The following is a 12,190-nucleotide window of genomic DNA, read 5'->3' as shown; positions in this document are numbered from 1 at the left end:
CAGCTGAGCCCTCTTGGGGAAGTGAGCTTTAACTTCCTGAAGCCTCAGTGTTCTCTATCTGTGAAATGGGCATAGCACCTACCGTGCGGCGTGCTCTGGGAAATATATAAATACAGAGAGAGAGAGAGAACCCACTGCCTACCCAACTCTTCGTTAAGGTGCAAGAAATAGTAATCATCTTTATCATCACCCAGATTTGGGAGGGGAATAATTTCAATTTGAGGAGGATTGTGGTGAAAAAAAATAGCTCAGAGTAGCAGAAGGTTAAATTCCAAGAAAGGAACTACATAGGAAAGCAATGTTCTTTCTCCATAGCAATTAAAATATGAGGGTAAACAACTTGACTGCCATCGCCCCCACGGCCCCTCGGGCACCCAGGTCAGCTGGCATGTGCAGAACGGGATTGGTGCCCCAGGACAGCTTGAGTCACTTCGGCTTTGCCATGGCTACAAAGGCACTTTTTAGAAGTTTTTTTTTTTTTTTAATTAAAAAAAAAACAGGTATGCAATAAAGCACCAAATGCCTAAATACCTTAACTAAAAAGGGGCAAGGGACAATTTGAGAATGTTCCATCTTCCATTCTAAGTCGGAGCAATTTTCCCAACAATACTTTCGACTGTAGCAGAAGAGAAGTTTTCTAGATCTGAGCCGAGCGTTCTGAAAATGGTGAACGTGTAATTTGAAATCCACCCTATACTCACAGACCACAGAATTGTAGTGCTGTGTAAAAATGCCAGCCCCACGTGACCTGGCCCGAAATATTTCAGCAATAGGAAAATTGAGGTCCAGCGAAACACAGCAAATCGTCCAGAGCACGCGGCTAGTTCAAACAGGAACGTATCCTTTGTTTTAGCTAGGTTTCAAAAAATTCGTTAAGCACACTGACATTTTTTCGACTTCTATAAATATCCTTGGTTTACAGCTGATTCTTTCCACGACACGGCTGCTAACAGCCTTATTTGAACATAACTGAGCTGTTCGGCATAGTCTTTGCATGACAAAGTGGTCAAGTCTTACTAGTAGCCGAGAATGTATTATCAAGCCTTTATTTAGCTGTACTGTCAGGGCAATCCAACTATTAGTCATCTTGACATGTGCTTCAGAATACCACACACCCATGAGTCCTGGCAAAAATTGCATCTGCTTCCTGCTGCCTCCCACACTGCAACTCTTTGCAAATTGCAGATATTTTTACTGCCGTTCTAGAAAGAAAATTACTTAACATTCCTAATCTGAGGAGGCATTTAAACCTCCCCTCCCTAATTATAAAATTAAAAGCCAACTAGTGTAGACCCTGCACATGCAGCACAACGAAGATCCACTAGGGAAGAGCAGTCGTGAGCAAGAGAGAATCAAGAACTTCCTGCCCTACGGAAATTTCCGTAGCCCCCTTCTTCTGGAAAGCACGTTGATTCCATCCTGTTAACTACTGAGTCTTGATGTGATCTGGAAACGGACTCATAGGCAGACCAGTTGCTACTCATCACACAGCAAAACCCAGACTGAGAAGATCTAAAGCTATTTGCACGAAACATTTCTGAAAACCAAAATCTGTTATATTTTCAAACACATTCTACATTTAATACATCCTGCTGGCCCTAAAAATATATATATATGTTATTAAAATATATAAAATATTTATTAAAAATATATAAAATCATTGGAAAGCCTATGAACAATCTTTTACTTTCTGCCCTATTTTACTGGGCTGATCTGTAAATATATAGTTTATATAAAAGAGTGAGTTGAAGGCCAGGGGGTGACTTTTGGGTCTGCTGCCCTTCCTGTCATTTCTACCTGCCTCAGAGCAACATCAGGAGTTTCTTTCCACCTTAACTCCAAAGACAGGCCGCTGAAAAGTCAGGGGGAAAAGGCAGGCAAGTGGCTGTCAGGGTTGCCCAAGCACTATTTCCCAAGGAGGAGCCAGGATGATTAATAGAACAGGAATCTGTGTCGACACCCTCGCCTCCCCACACCCCCTCCCCTCTCCCCCCCCCAAAAAAAAGAACCACCAGACTCAAGATGCTGATAAGAATTCTTTTATGTTATTCCAATAAAAAATACATTCATACAGAAATATAACAATCTTGCAAAAAACAATTTCAAATAAAATCTTGTAAAACAAAATTTTACAAAAATCTTACAAAGATTCTTTAGATAACAGGGTGCTTCAAAAAAAAAAAGAAATTTCACTAATAGAAATTTTTTTTAATGTCAAGCAAAAAGTTTCTGCTTGATTGAGGCTCAGTTATCACCTGAACAGAATGTAATTCTTTATGTACTTGCTTATTATGAAAATTACAGGCATTGACACACATGGCACCCAGCCCCACCCAATCAAACAACTTCATGGTGTTTCATAAGTGAGACAAGCCAGTGCAAGTTGTTGTGGTTTTTTTTTTTTTTTTTTTTTCCTTTTTTGTCTTTTGTTTACCTTCTTGCTTAATGGAATTGTTATGGCTAAGCAACACAGCACGGCCAAATAAAGGAGTTTCCCAAAACCCAGCAAATCAAATGCCTGGATTTGGAATCGCCAAAAGAAAAGTGCATTTTCCCCTCAGCAAAATGAAATGAGTTCTTCAGGTAAGTGTATTCATCAGCCCAGATTTAAAAAACAAAACAAAACAAAACTACCCAAGACCAGTTATGTGAGCTTTCATCATTGCTCATTTCCAGGAAGATCAAACAAAATACCAGCCCAGACTCATATGTGTGTGTGTGTATATATATATATATATATACACACACACACACATATATATATATATATATATATAAAGAAAAGATCCACACCCACAAGCCAGCAGCTGGATAAAATATCAGCTGTCCATGCTGCGGTATGCCAATTCGGGGAAATTACTCGTTGGAAAAACTGGAAGATTCTATGTGCTGGAAAAAATAGCTTCATCTGCATAAAAAGTATTCTAAAAAAGAATCCCTGTGATTAGCTTACTCTTAGGTTAGATGTTCTAATAAGGCTGAAATTCAAAATCAAAACCTTCGTGTGTCTGAGACCAATTAGTGGGCTAGTATTCCCTTCGTGCCGCTTCTGAATGGCCAAAGGTCCCCTGTTCTGGACCTGCCAATAAGGATGAGCAAAGCCAGCGGTCTGGAATAAATTGGATGCCAAGGATCTGTAGCAAATCATTAAATCACAGATAAAGCCTTTATAAAAGTTATGGTTTTCATTTTTACCTCCTTTATGGCCATTCTGAAATATTTCTTCACAGGCTGTGGAATTTTGTTATCTAAACATTCTCATTTTTCCTTAAAAAAATATTTATATATTATCTATATATGTATATATATACACACACACACACGTACACATACTATACACACACATATACATACACAAGAATTCCGCCCACTTTTTTAAAAAAAGTAATATACTTTCTGTATTACCGACAGATAGCTAGATAGATATGTGGAACTTGTGCCTTTTAAGCAAATACATTAACATTGTTTTATTTTTTATACTTCTGTATCTTTAATATGTGTGAGAACGTTACATATTAAATACAGCCGGTGTGTGATCTATACAATTGTTGTGCAAAGTCTATGTGAAAGTCTCATGGTGGCAGAAATGATCCGATTTTCCAATTATCGTATGTTTTCCACTTTTAACACTGACAGTCAAGTTGTCTAAAATAGCAAGTAAATACTGACTTGTTTGGGGAGTTTCATCTCTTTATTTGTCTTTGTGAAGGAGGACTTTAAAGAGATTTTTTTTTTCTGTATTATATATTGATACAGTACAATGCCAGGTGAAAAAAGAGCCTTAATAAAGCATGCATCACCCATACCCCTGTATGAGACCCCCGCAGAAGGGGCCACTTGCATAAGGCACCATTATTAAAATCTACAGTGCATTAACAGCTAGAAAACCAGAAATTAGTCCTCAAGGCATAAATAAGAGAAACTTAGCTGCATGAGAAAACAGTTTCTAAGCTTTAGTGGTTTTATCCACCCAACTGAGAAAAATTTTAGGATCTCAGTCTAATGTAACATTAGACTAGCAATTCCCAGCCCTAGCATTCTTGATACCCAACATATGCCCCACGTCTTCAAAGGGCATCACGAAATTCTCCAAAAAGGTAATTCAAATTCAGAATCATTTAAAAAATAATCCTATGCTGCACAACACCTTTCTGAAAGGGGGAGTGTTACAAAATCGACGGGGGCGGGGGGCTGAGGGGGGGGGATTGTGTATTGCCAGGCCCAGATGGCTAGGGATCACCCAATTTGACCAATCCTATCTTAGCTGCTCAGTAACTGGAATTAACATCGTTGTCCTGATTTTTAAGAATGGAAAGCAGATAGTTCCCCAGACCATGCATTACTTTTTGTCTTATAAGGAAAAGTTATCAATGTGTTATATTTGTAAATACACAGCTTATACAACGGGTAACAAATGAGCTCTGTTGTAGCAAGTAAACAAGCTACTTGACACATTGCACGTTTTTTTTGTTTGTTTTTTTGTTTTTTTTTTTCTCTCGTAGCTGCACCAGACACCGAAAGTTCTCTCACACGGGGAGGGGCTCCCCTCCCCACACCCATTCGCCACTCCGGGGGGTCTCGACCACCCACTCCCGCCCTCCATGGTTTCCCTTCTTTTTTTTTTTTTCTTCTTCTTCTTCTTCTTTTTTTTCTTTTCCTAAGGCGCAGACCCCACCCCCCGGGAAATGATTGGTGGTCATCTCATCTCGTGGTTTACTCCTCACACACAAAACATTCAAACTCCGCGCGTGCTGCCTCTCGCAGGCTTGCTCCTGCAAGGGGAAAGACTCTGCCTCCATCACTCAGTCACTAACTCACAGATCCTCCACATACAGGACACCCGACCATTAGCATTCTCAGTGCACATGCTCACGGCAAAGGCTTAGGGAGCACTCGGGAGATGGGTACCAGTGGCGAGTCCAGGGCCACCCAAACACCACACGCCGCGGGTGCTCTGCCGCTCCGACACGACGGTTTTCGCCCTCGAAAGACCTTCCAAGTAGAGGTCCTGGAGGCAAACTGGGTGGGGTGCGAAAATGGCATGCTTTGGCTGGAACGCGCACCCTCCTTCCACGGCTGTCTCTCAGCCCGGAAGCCTTTTAGCCCGCAGGATTCGCTGCTCTGCTCCCTCACAGGTGCCTCTTCATGTGGAGGGCCAGGTGGTCGGACCTGGAGAAACACCTGCAGGGCAAAGAGGCATCCCACACGTTAGGTCTCCCGCCTTCACAGAGGTTACAGACCCCGTGGCCTGCGCTCCTCCACCCCCAACCCCTCCAGAGGGAAGGTGGGACTCCATGGCCTTCAGGGAGGTTACAGACCCTCTGGCCTGCATGCCCTGACCCCAACCCCTCTAGAAGGGAACGTGGGACTCCGTGGCCTTCAGGGAGGTTACAGACCCCCTGGCCTGTGCTTCCTAACCCCAACCCCTCTAGAAGGAAAGGTGGGACTCCATGGCCTTCAGGGAGGTTACAGACCCCTCCGGCCTGAGCGCCCCGACCCCAATCCCTTCAGAGGGAAGGTGGGACTCAATGGCCTTCATGGAGGTTACAGACTCCCCTGGCCTGTCCTCCCCAACCGCATTCCCTCTAGAAGGGAAGGTGAGACTCTATGGCTTTCACAGAGGTTACAGACCCCTGGCCTATGCTTCCTAACCCCAACCCCTCTCCAAGGGAAGGGAGGTCTGCTCCGAGTCCCAGCCAGCTGGCCAGTCGGTTTTCTGGGGCAGGAAAATTCTAGCTGATGGGAATATACATCGAGGACGCCAATCAGCTTTCAGGAGAATTTCGCCTGACCTCATCATTCAACCATTGGAAGGACTGAAAGCCAGCCTTCTGAAAATATGAAGGAAATGCCTGTAGTCTCACGCACACAGAGCACAGGTCTCCCTAACTGGGGCAGCTGGCAGATTACAGACTCTCTCAAAAAGTCCGAGGCCGAGAAGAGGCGTGCGGGCATGGGACGGGCCACCCTGCCTTCCTCACTGCAGGCCTGTGCCTCTCCGGGGACGGCATTCGGCGCCCCTACGCTTTGTGCACGTACCTGTCACAGTGAGAACATTTAAAAGGCTTGGCACCAGTGTGCTTTCTGAAGTGTCTGGTTAACTCATCGCTTCTTGCAAAACGCCACTCACACCCTTCCCATGAGCATCTGTAAGGCTTTTCTCCTGGGAAGAGAGCACACGACAGGCACACCGTGACTTCGCTGAGGAGGAGGAGGTGTGCAGGGACAGGACGGGGAAGCAGCTGGACAAAGTGGACTCATCCGCGAGCTTGGGGGCCCGGCCTCGGCCCCCCGTGTCACGCCCCAGTGAAGGGCCGGGCGGGCACTCTGGGGGACACCCCGGGGTCCCTTCCTGACCTGGCCTGGGGCCCCCGAGGGCTGTGCAGGGGACCCAGGCCGGGCAGGGCCCACGTGACCAGTAATCAGAGTTACAGCGTAAGAATGACAAATACTCAGACTGGCGAAATACTTCTGAGGTGACGTGTCAGCCCACTGGACCCACAGCCCTGGCGGGGGCAGGGTTTTATTGCTTTCTCCATGGAAACGGTCTCTCTCAAGCACTTACTTTGTTCCTTCCTCACTTCCCTATGGAATGAGGCTTTGTACTTTCCTCCGGGGAAACGGCATTTCTCTAAAACTGAGGTCATGAGTTTCTGGGAAACCCCATCCGAAGGCCTTCAAAGCACTTTCTAAATGACAATCAAATGGCCAAACTGACTGCTCCCGGTCGGTCAGAGGATACACACGAACTTAGCTAAAAGTGCTACCCGAGGCCATTCAAGATTTGGCCTCTGCCCGTCCTCGAGCGAGCCGTCGGGGCAGACGGGGACCGGGGTCCTGACGCCAGCAACGCCGGGGACCCTGACCTGAGGGCTCCAGGGTCCCCTCTCGGCCCTGGGGCAGGCCAGAACTTACGGTGACCCCCTCGGCCAGAGCCCCCCTTGCCCTGTGCCCCGGGGACTTTGGGCTTCTGCACCCAGCTGGCCCGGCGTAGAGAACACATGGTCATGCTCCCTTATCTGACCCACCCCAGTCCTTTCAAACGGGGTTTCATCCCAGTCGTGCACTTTGATCGCAAAGTTGTTTGTTTGTTTGTTTTTGTTTTTTAAACTGGCATCAGAAACAGAGGCCGCGGGAGACACGGGGAAGCTCCTGGGAAGCGGCCAGGGGCCAGCACGTGGGTCCAGCTGCCACCCCTCAGCCCCGCGGACGCCCCCGCCCCCAACCCTCGAGTTCCAGTACAGAAAACCGGAGGCAAGTCCCCGCCACGTGATGCCCGGGCACGCGGGCGATCCCATCCCCGGGAAGGTCGGAGTGAGTGAGGGGTGGGGTGGGGGCGGAGAATGGATTTACCTCGTCTGTTTAATCTGAAAGTCTCACCCGATCCGGGCACACACGTCCAGTCTTTCAGCTCCTACTCTGTCCTCCCCAGAGACCCAACTCTTTTGGGGAAGCATGAGGTGAGGATGTGTCTGCTCTGCCAGCCTCCGGCCGAGCCCCGGCCCCCTCCCAGGGCTGGTGCGATGCAGTGGCGCCCACCAGCGGCCCACCTCCCGCGTCGCAGGAGGGACTGACCTGTGTGAGTGCGCTGATGTGCTTTCAAGTGGGAGCTTTTGGTGTAAACTTTCCTGCAGCCGTTAAAGTGGCAGCGATGCACCCGCCTCCGGCCATCCGGGGAGGCGTCCCCGCTGCCCTTGTCACCGGGCTTCCCCGCAGTCCCTCCGCGCACCTTCCCGGGGGGGTGCAGCTCGCCGGGCACGCAGCCCCACAGGTGAGAGGGCTCCCTGCTCAGTTCCGGGGACGACGGGGGCGTGGAGGTGGCCGACGAGCTCAGGGTCCCCGAGTTGACTAAGACTTCGCCAATGGGGTCGGAGGTAAATTTAGTGGTGGGAGAAAGTTCCTCGGAGCTGTCGGAGGACTCGCTGCTCACGTCGGAGTTCAGGCTGTTGGTCTCCAGGTTGTAAGCAAAGCCGGGGCTGTTCAGAGCATCCTCGGGGGGGCTGGAGGAAAGCTTCAGGTCCGGGTCCTCCTTTTTCTCCCGAGCCAGGATGATTTTGGTCCACAGATCCTCCTGGCTGTCGAACTTGATTTCGGAGGCTGACACATAGCAGGGTTCGCTCTGGAGGTAGCGTTCCAACTCCAGGCAGGTCTGTGCGGAAGGAACCACAAGAAGACACGTGATCGTGATGACAACGAACCGTGTAACCGAAAAGAAAAAAAAAAAAAAAGCACATTTCCAAAAACATGCAGGAATCAAGGGCAAACAGACTGTGGCCGTGGAGCTGGCTGCACCATCGCGTCTCTAGGAGAGCGAGGGGAAAGCGGTTTCTAGGAATGGAGGCGCTTTCCGGAGAAGGGCCCCCGCAGGCCGGACCAGTGGCCACAAGGGCTGCCGGTCACTGGGCTGTCTTTGCCTTGGTTACCAGCAGTGACGTGACTACCGAGTTTCTGTAAACCACACAGGGAACACCGGCCTCAGGCACGTGCTCCCGAGACAGGCTTAAGCAGATGACCTGACAGTCTCGAGAGACATCCCTGCGCATCAAGGAAGGCTCGGGCCACCCTCCTCGGTGGCGCACGAGACAGAGAGGCCGCGGTGCACGCGAGGCAACGTGCCGTGACATTGCATGGGTCTTTCTTTAGAGACACGGGGGCCGGGAGCCCGGGGCCACACTCGGCGAGCGGACGCAGCGAGCTGATGGTCTGTGTTCAGGGACCCCGGGGAGCGGCGGGTAAACCAGCCCCGGCTCCCGTAGGGCCCCGACCCAGGAGGCTTTCAAAGATAGGCCATTCCCCAGGGCAGCAGGGCCCTGCTCGCACACAACTTTCAGGACTTCCACGGTGGGGAGAGGAAAACAAGAGCCTCGACCACAGGAGTGCAGAAATCCTTCCAGAATGGCCATCTGCTATTGTAAACGATGCAGGACGGGAAATTCCTCCCCGGCCCTGCTGGGAGTCCCACAGTGGACAAGAACTTTATCTCCTGGCCAAGAGTACAACTGTATGAGTCATCACTCGGTTTCTTTCACGCAATGCCAAAGGAGACTTCCTTTTTGAAATTCTGACCAGCGGCCAAGAAAGGACCCGGTTCAAATATACATGCAGAGTGTCATGGACAGTGCCCCCTCCCCAGCCGCACAACCAACCTTTCAAGAAGCTACAACTGCCGAGACACCAGCATCCCCTCTCCCCACCATCTCAAACTTTCTAGCCACTGGAAAAGAAAAACGGTAGGAAACATTTTAGGATTAAATTGTGTCTGCCCTTATCTTTACTAGGATCAACTGCCTGCATGTCCATATAAGGCTGGTCTATACACCACGGCAATTCGACAGATTTAAATGTCTACAGTGCACTGGGCTCATTGCAGCAAATCGTTTTCAGGACTGGCAAAGCCGACCCCAAGGGCTCCTGCTTGCTTGCTTACTTAGCAACTGTGCCCTGCTGCTACGGAATACGGCACAGCCCCGTCCCCCTCCCCGCAGACTCGTCACACAGCGAGCGTGAGCAAGCGGGGGGGGGGGGCGGGGGGGGGGACGACAATCATTGTTTTCTCTCTTGTGCCCTCAAATTAGACATCTGAGTTCCAGTGCCCACTACAGGGTTCCGAGAAGCAGTGTTCCGAGGAGCGGCGGCAGGCAAGGTACGTTGCTGATGCGCCAAGGAGAAAGGAAAGCACATTTGCCTCGATCCTGTTAAACTTTCATAATCTGGCTAATTTGAAATCTCCATTATGCTGATAAGCACTGGGGACCGAGACGGAGCTCTTGGAGAGTTTAAAAGGCTCCGGAGGCGACCGGGAGCTCAGCCTGGCTTGGGGCCCAAATCCCAAATGCCCGAAGGAAACTACTTAGATCAATTTCAATCACGTCCTAGGGAGCAGCTTCTTTAGGAGGAAGGGGGGGGGAGGGGAGAGGAAGGCAGGATCGGGCTTGGAACAATTAAGCAGGCATGTGAAGGTTGCAACACTTTGCATTTCATCCCTTTTAAAAGCTTTCTAGGCTTTGAAACGCACAGAATATGTTTGATCTGCTAATTCACTTTGTGACAAAAAGCAAACAGCCAGGCAGGGCACGGAGACAGCCCCGACCCCTCCTTCTATCTTTTTAAAGACAATGGGACAAGTGTCACAATCTCTCTTCTCCCTTCAGGCAATCCTCACGAATTGGGGGAGTGGGAGGAGGTGGGGGGGGAGAAGAGGTTAACTTTCCTAAATGTCCAATGTCAAAAAACTCCAGTTCCACTAAAAAAAAAGAAAAAGAAAAAGAAAAAGAAAAAAAAAAGAAAGAAAAGAAAAAAACAGGAAAAAAAAAACATGCCGGAAACCGAGACTCTTCTCCTCAAACTCAGACTTGAAGCAATTTGGACCGGCTCATTGTCATATGACTGAGAAGTCACTGGTTGTGCAAACATTGTTGGCTTTTTTTTTTTTTTCCTCCTCTCTCTTTCTGGTCAACAAAAGACGCAGGTAAAGAAAAACAAGGCAGATCGAAACACATCTTAAGGATTTCCAAAGAGGAAGGAGAAACTGGAAATGGCCCAGGAGGGACAACGAGCTGGTGGAAAGATTTCACTGGTGACATTTTTAATTGGGGGGGGGGGGGACAAAAACTGTCAGTACAAACATAAAAAAAAAAAAAAAAGCAAAACACAAACGATTTCTCCATTTCGGGAAAAAAAAAAAAAAGGCAACAACAAACCCTTGGCACTGTACGGCGGCTCCCAGGAGCAGCTCCAGCGGCGGAGAGTGGAGCTGCTGGGAGCAGCAAAGTTCTGCCCAGGGCTGCCCAGGGCAGAAGCCGCGAGCCCGGGGCTGCCCTCCCGAGGCTGCGCCCCTGCAGCCCGGGCCCCGGCCGCCGCGCCGCGCTCCGGTGACAGCCCTGCTCCGCGCCGTCCCCGGCTCCTCGCAGGTGCCTCCCGCACGCACGCAGCACAGGCTCGTTCTCAGGCTCAGGATTTTATGTATTTATTTTATTTTTTTTATTTTTAACAAAATGTACGCAAACCATCCAAAACAAAAAACAAAAAAAACAAAAAACACACAAAAAAAAACCAAACAAACAAAAAAAAAGAAAAATAAGAGAAGGAGGAGGAGGAGGAGGAGCGCGCACGCCGGAGCGCCGAGCATCCAGCCCGCGCGGGCTTGCACGGTGCTGGCGGCCCGGGCACCTGGCCCCGCGAGCGCGGCTTACCTGTTGCCAGTACTCCTCCAGGGAGGGCAGCGCCGAGAAGTAGCCGGTCTCGTGCACGATCTGCAGCTCCTGGAAGATGCTGCACATGGGCAGTACGTCCATGTCGGGCTGGAAGAGGCAGTCCCCGCCGCCGCCGAGAACGCAGGGAGCTGTGCGGGCTGGAGCCGGGAGCGCAGCGGCCGTGCCTGCAGCGCCGGGGAAAGTTTCATGCAAACTCAGCGCGCAGCAGTGAGGCGCCGCGGGTTCGGATCCTGCCGGAGCCCGGAGACGCGCTCGCGAGCCCACACAATATTTGCAAACACCGGACTGACTGCAAACGTAACCCCTGCAAAACTTCCCTATTCAAAGCTCCGCTGCCAGCCTCCCCCCTCCTCCCCGCCCGGCTCCCCCCACTCCCTCCCCCCACGTGACTCGCCCATGCCCGCCCCGCGCGCCGCCCAATCACGCTGCGCCCGGCCCGGGGGCCGCGCGCCGGTGATGTCAGCTCCGGCCAATGGCGGGCGGCGACTCACAGCGGCCCCGCCTGGCGTGACCGAGCCTCTCCGTCAGCCGCCCGGCCATTGGCCCAATTCGAACTTCAGGCGGCGCTGATTGGACGGCGTCCTCGCAGGCTATTTTTAGCAGGGTATATAAGGCGCGGGCCGCCGCGCGCCGGAGGAGTCGGCGCTGGGAGGTGCGGGCCGAGCGGCTCAGTGCGCCCGCGGCCGCCCGACCGGCCGAGCCGCTCCTCCGCCCGCGCCCGGGCCCGGACCCGGACCCCGGACCCCGGACCCCCCGCTCCCCGCTCCCCGGCCGCGTCACCCAGGCCCCGGGACGCTCCGCGCCCCGCCCCCCGGACCCGGTCCCGGTCCCGGTGCCCCCGCCGAGCCGCTCCGTGCGCCGCGCTGCCCGGCCGGCCGCCCTCGGGCCTCCGCGCCCCGGCCCCAGCCCCGGCCCCGGCCCCAGCCCCGGCCCTGCCCCCGAACGCCCCTCCGTCCCCCAGCCCCGCGGCCGCCCCG

The 12,190-nt window shown here is 51.4% G+C and overlaps 1 protein-coding gene across 1 annotated transcript; it reads right to left on the bottom strand.

Moving 5' to 3' along the window:
* Positions 1–2,023: 2,023 nt before the first annotated feature.
* On the bottom strand, positions 2,024–11,582 carry KLF6 (KLF transcription factor 6). Its single transcript, XM_025445206.3, has 4 exons — positions 11,193–11,582; positions 7,576–8,149; positions 6,040–6,163; positions 2,024–5,181 (listed from the first exon to the last, which is right to left on the bottom strand). The coding sequence occupies exons 1-4, from the start codon at positions 11,292–11,294 to the stop codon at positions 5,130–5,132; spliced, it is 852 nt and encodes a 283-aa protein (XP_025300991.1). The 5' UTR covers positions 11,295–11,582; the 3' UTR covers positions 2,024–5,129.
* Between the last annotated feature and the right edge of the window lie 608 nt (positions 11,583–12,190).

This window comes from Canis lupus, chromosome 2, assembly GCF_003254725.2.
Source record: "Canis lupus dingo isolate Sandy chromosome 2, ASM325472v2, whole genome shotgun sequence".
Classification (NCBI taxonomy): Eukaryota; Metazoa; Chordata; class Mammalia; order Carnivora; family Canidae; genus Canis; species Canis lupus.
The sequence above is the reverse complement of the archived record's forward strand: the minus strand, read 5'-3'. Positions and strand labels throughout refer to the sequence as shown.

Bases quoted from the DNA above. Each gene is read 5' to 3' on its own strand.
- KLF6 (XM_025445206.3), bottom strand. From the start codon at position 11,294: ATGGACGTACTGCCCATGTGCAGCATCTTCCAGGAGCTGCAGATCGTG. The intron at 8,150-11,192 runs GTAAGCCGCGCT...CCTTCCGCACAG, and splicing joins TGGAGGAGTACTGGCAACAG to ACCTGCCTGGAGTTGGAACG. The intron at 6,164-7,575 runs GTCAGTCCCTCC...CTCTCTTCCCAG, and splicing joins ACATCAGCGCACTCACACAG to GAGAAAAGCCTTACAGATGC.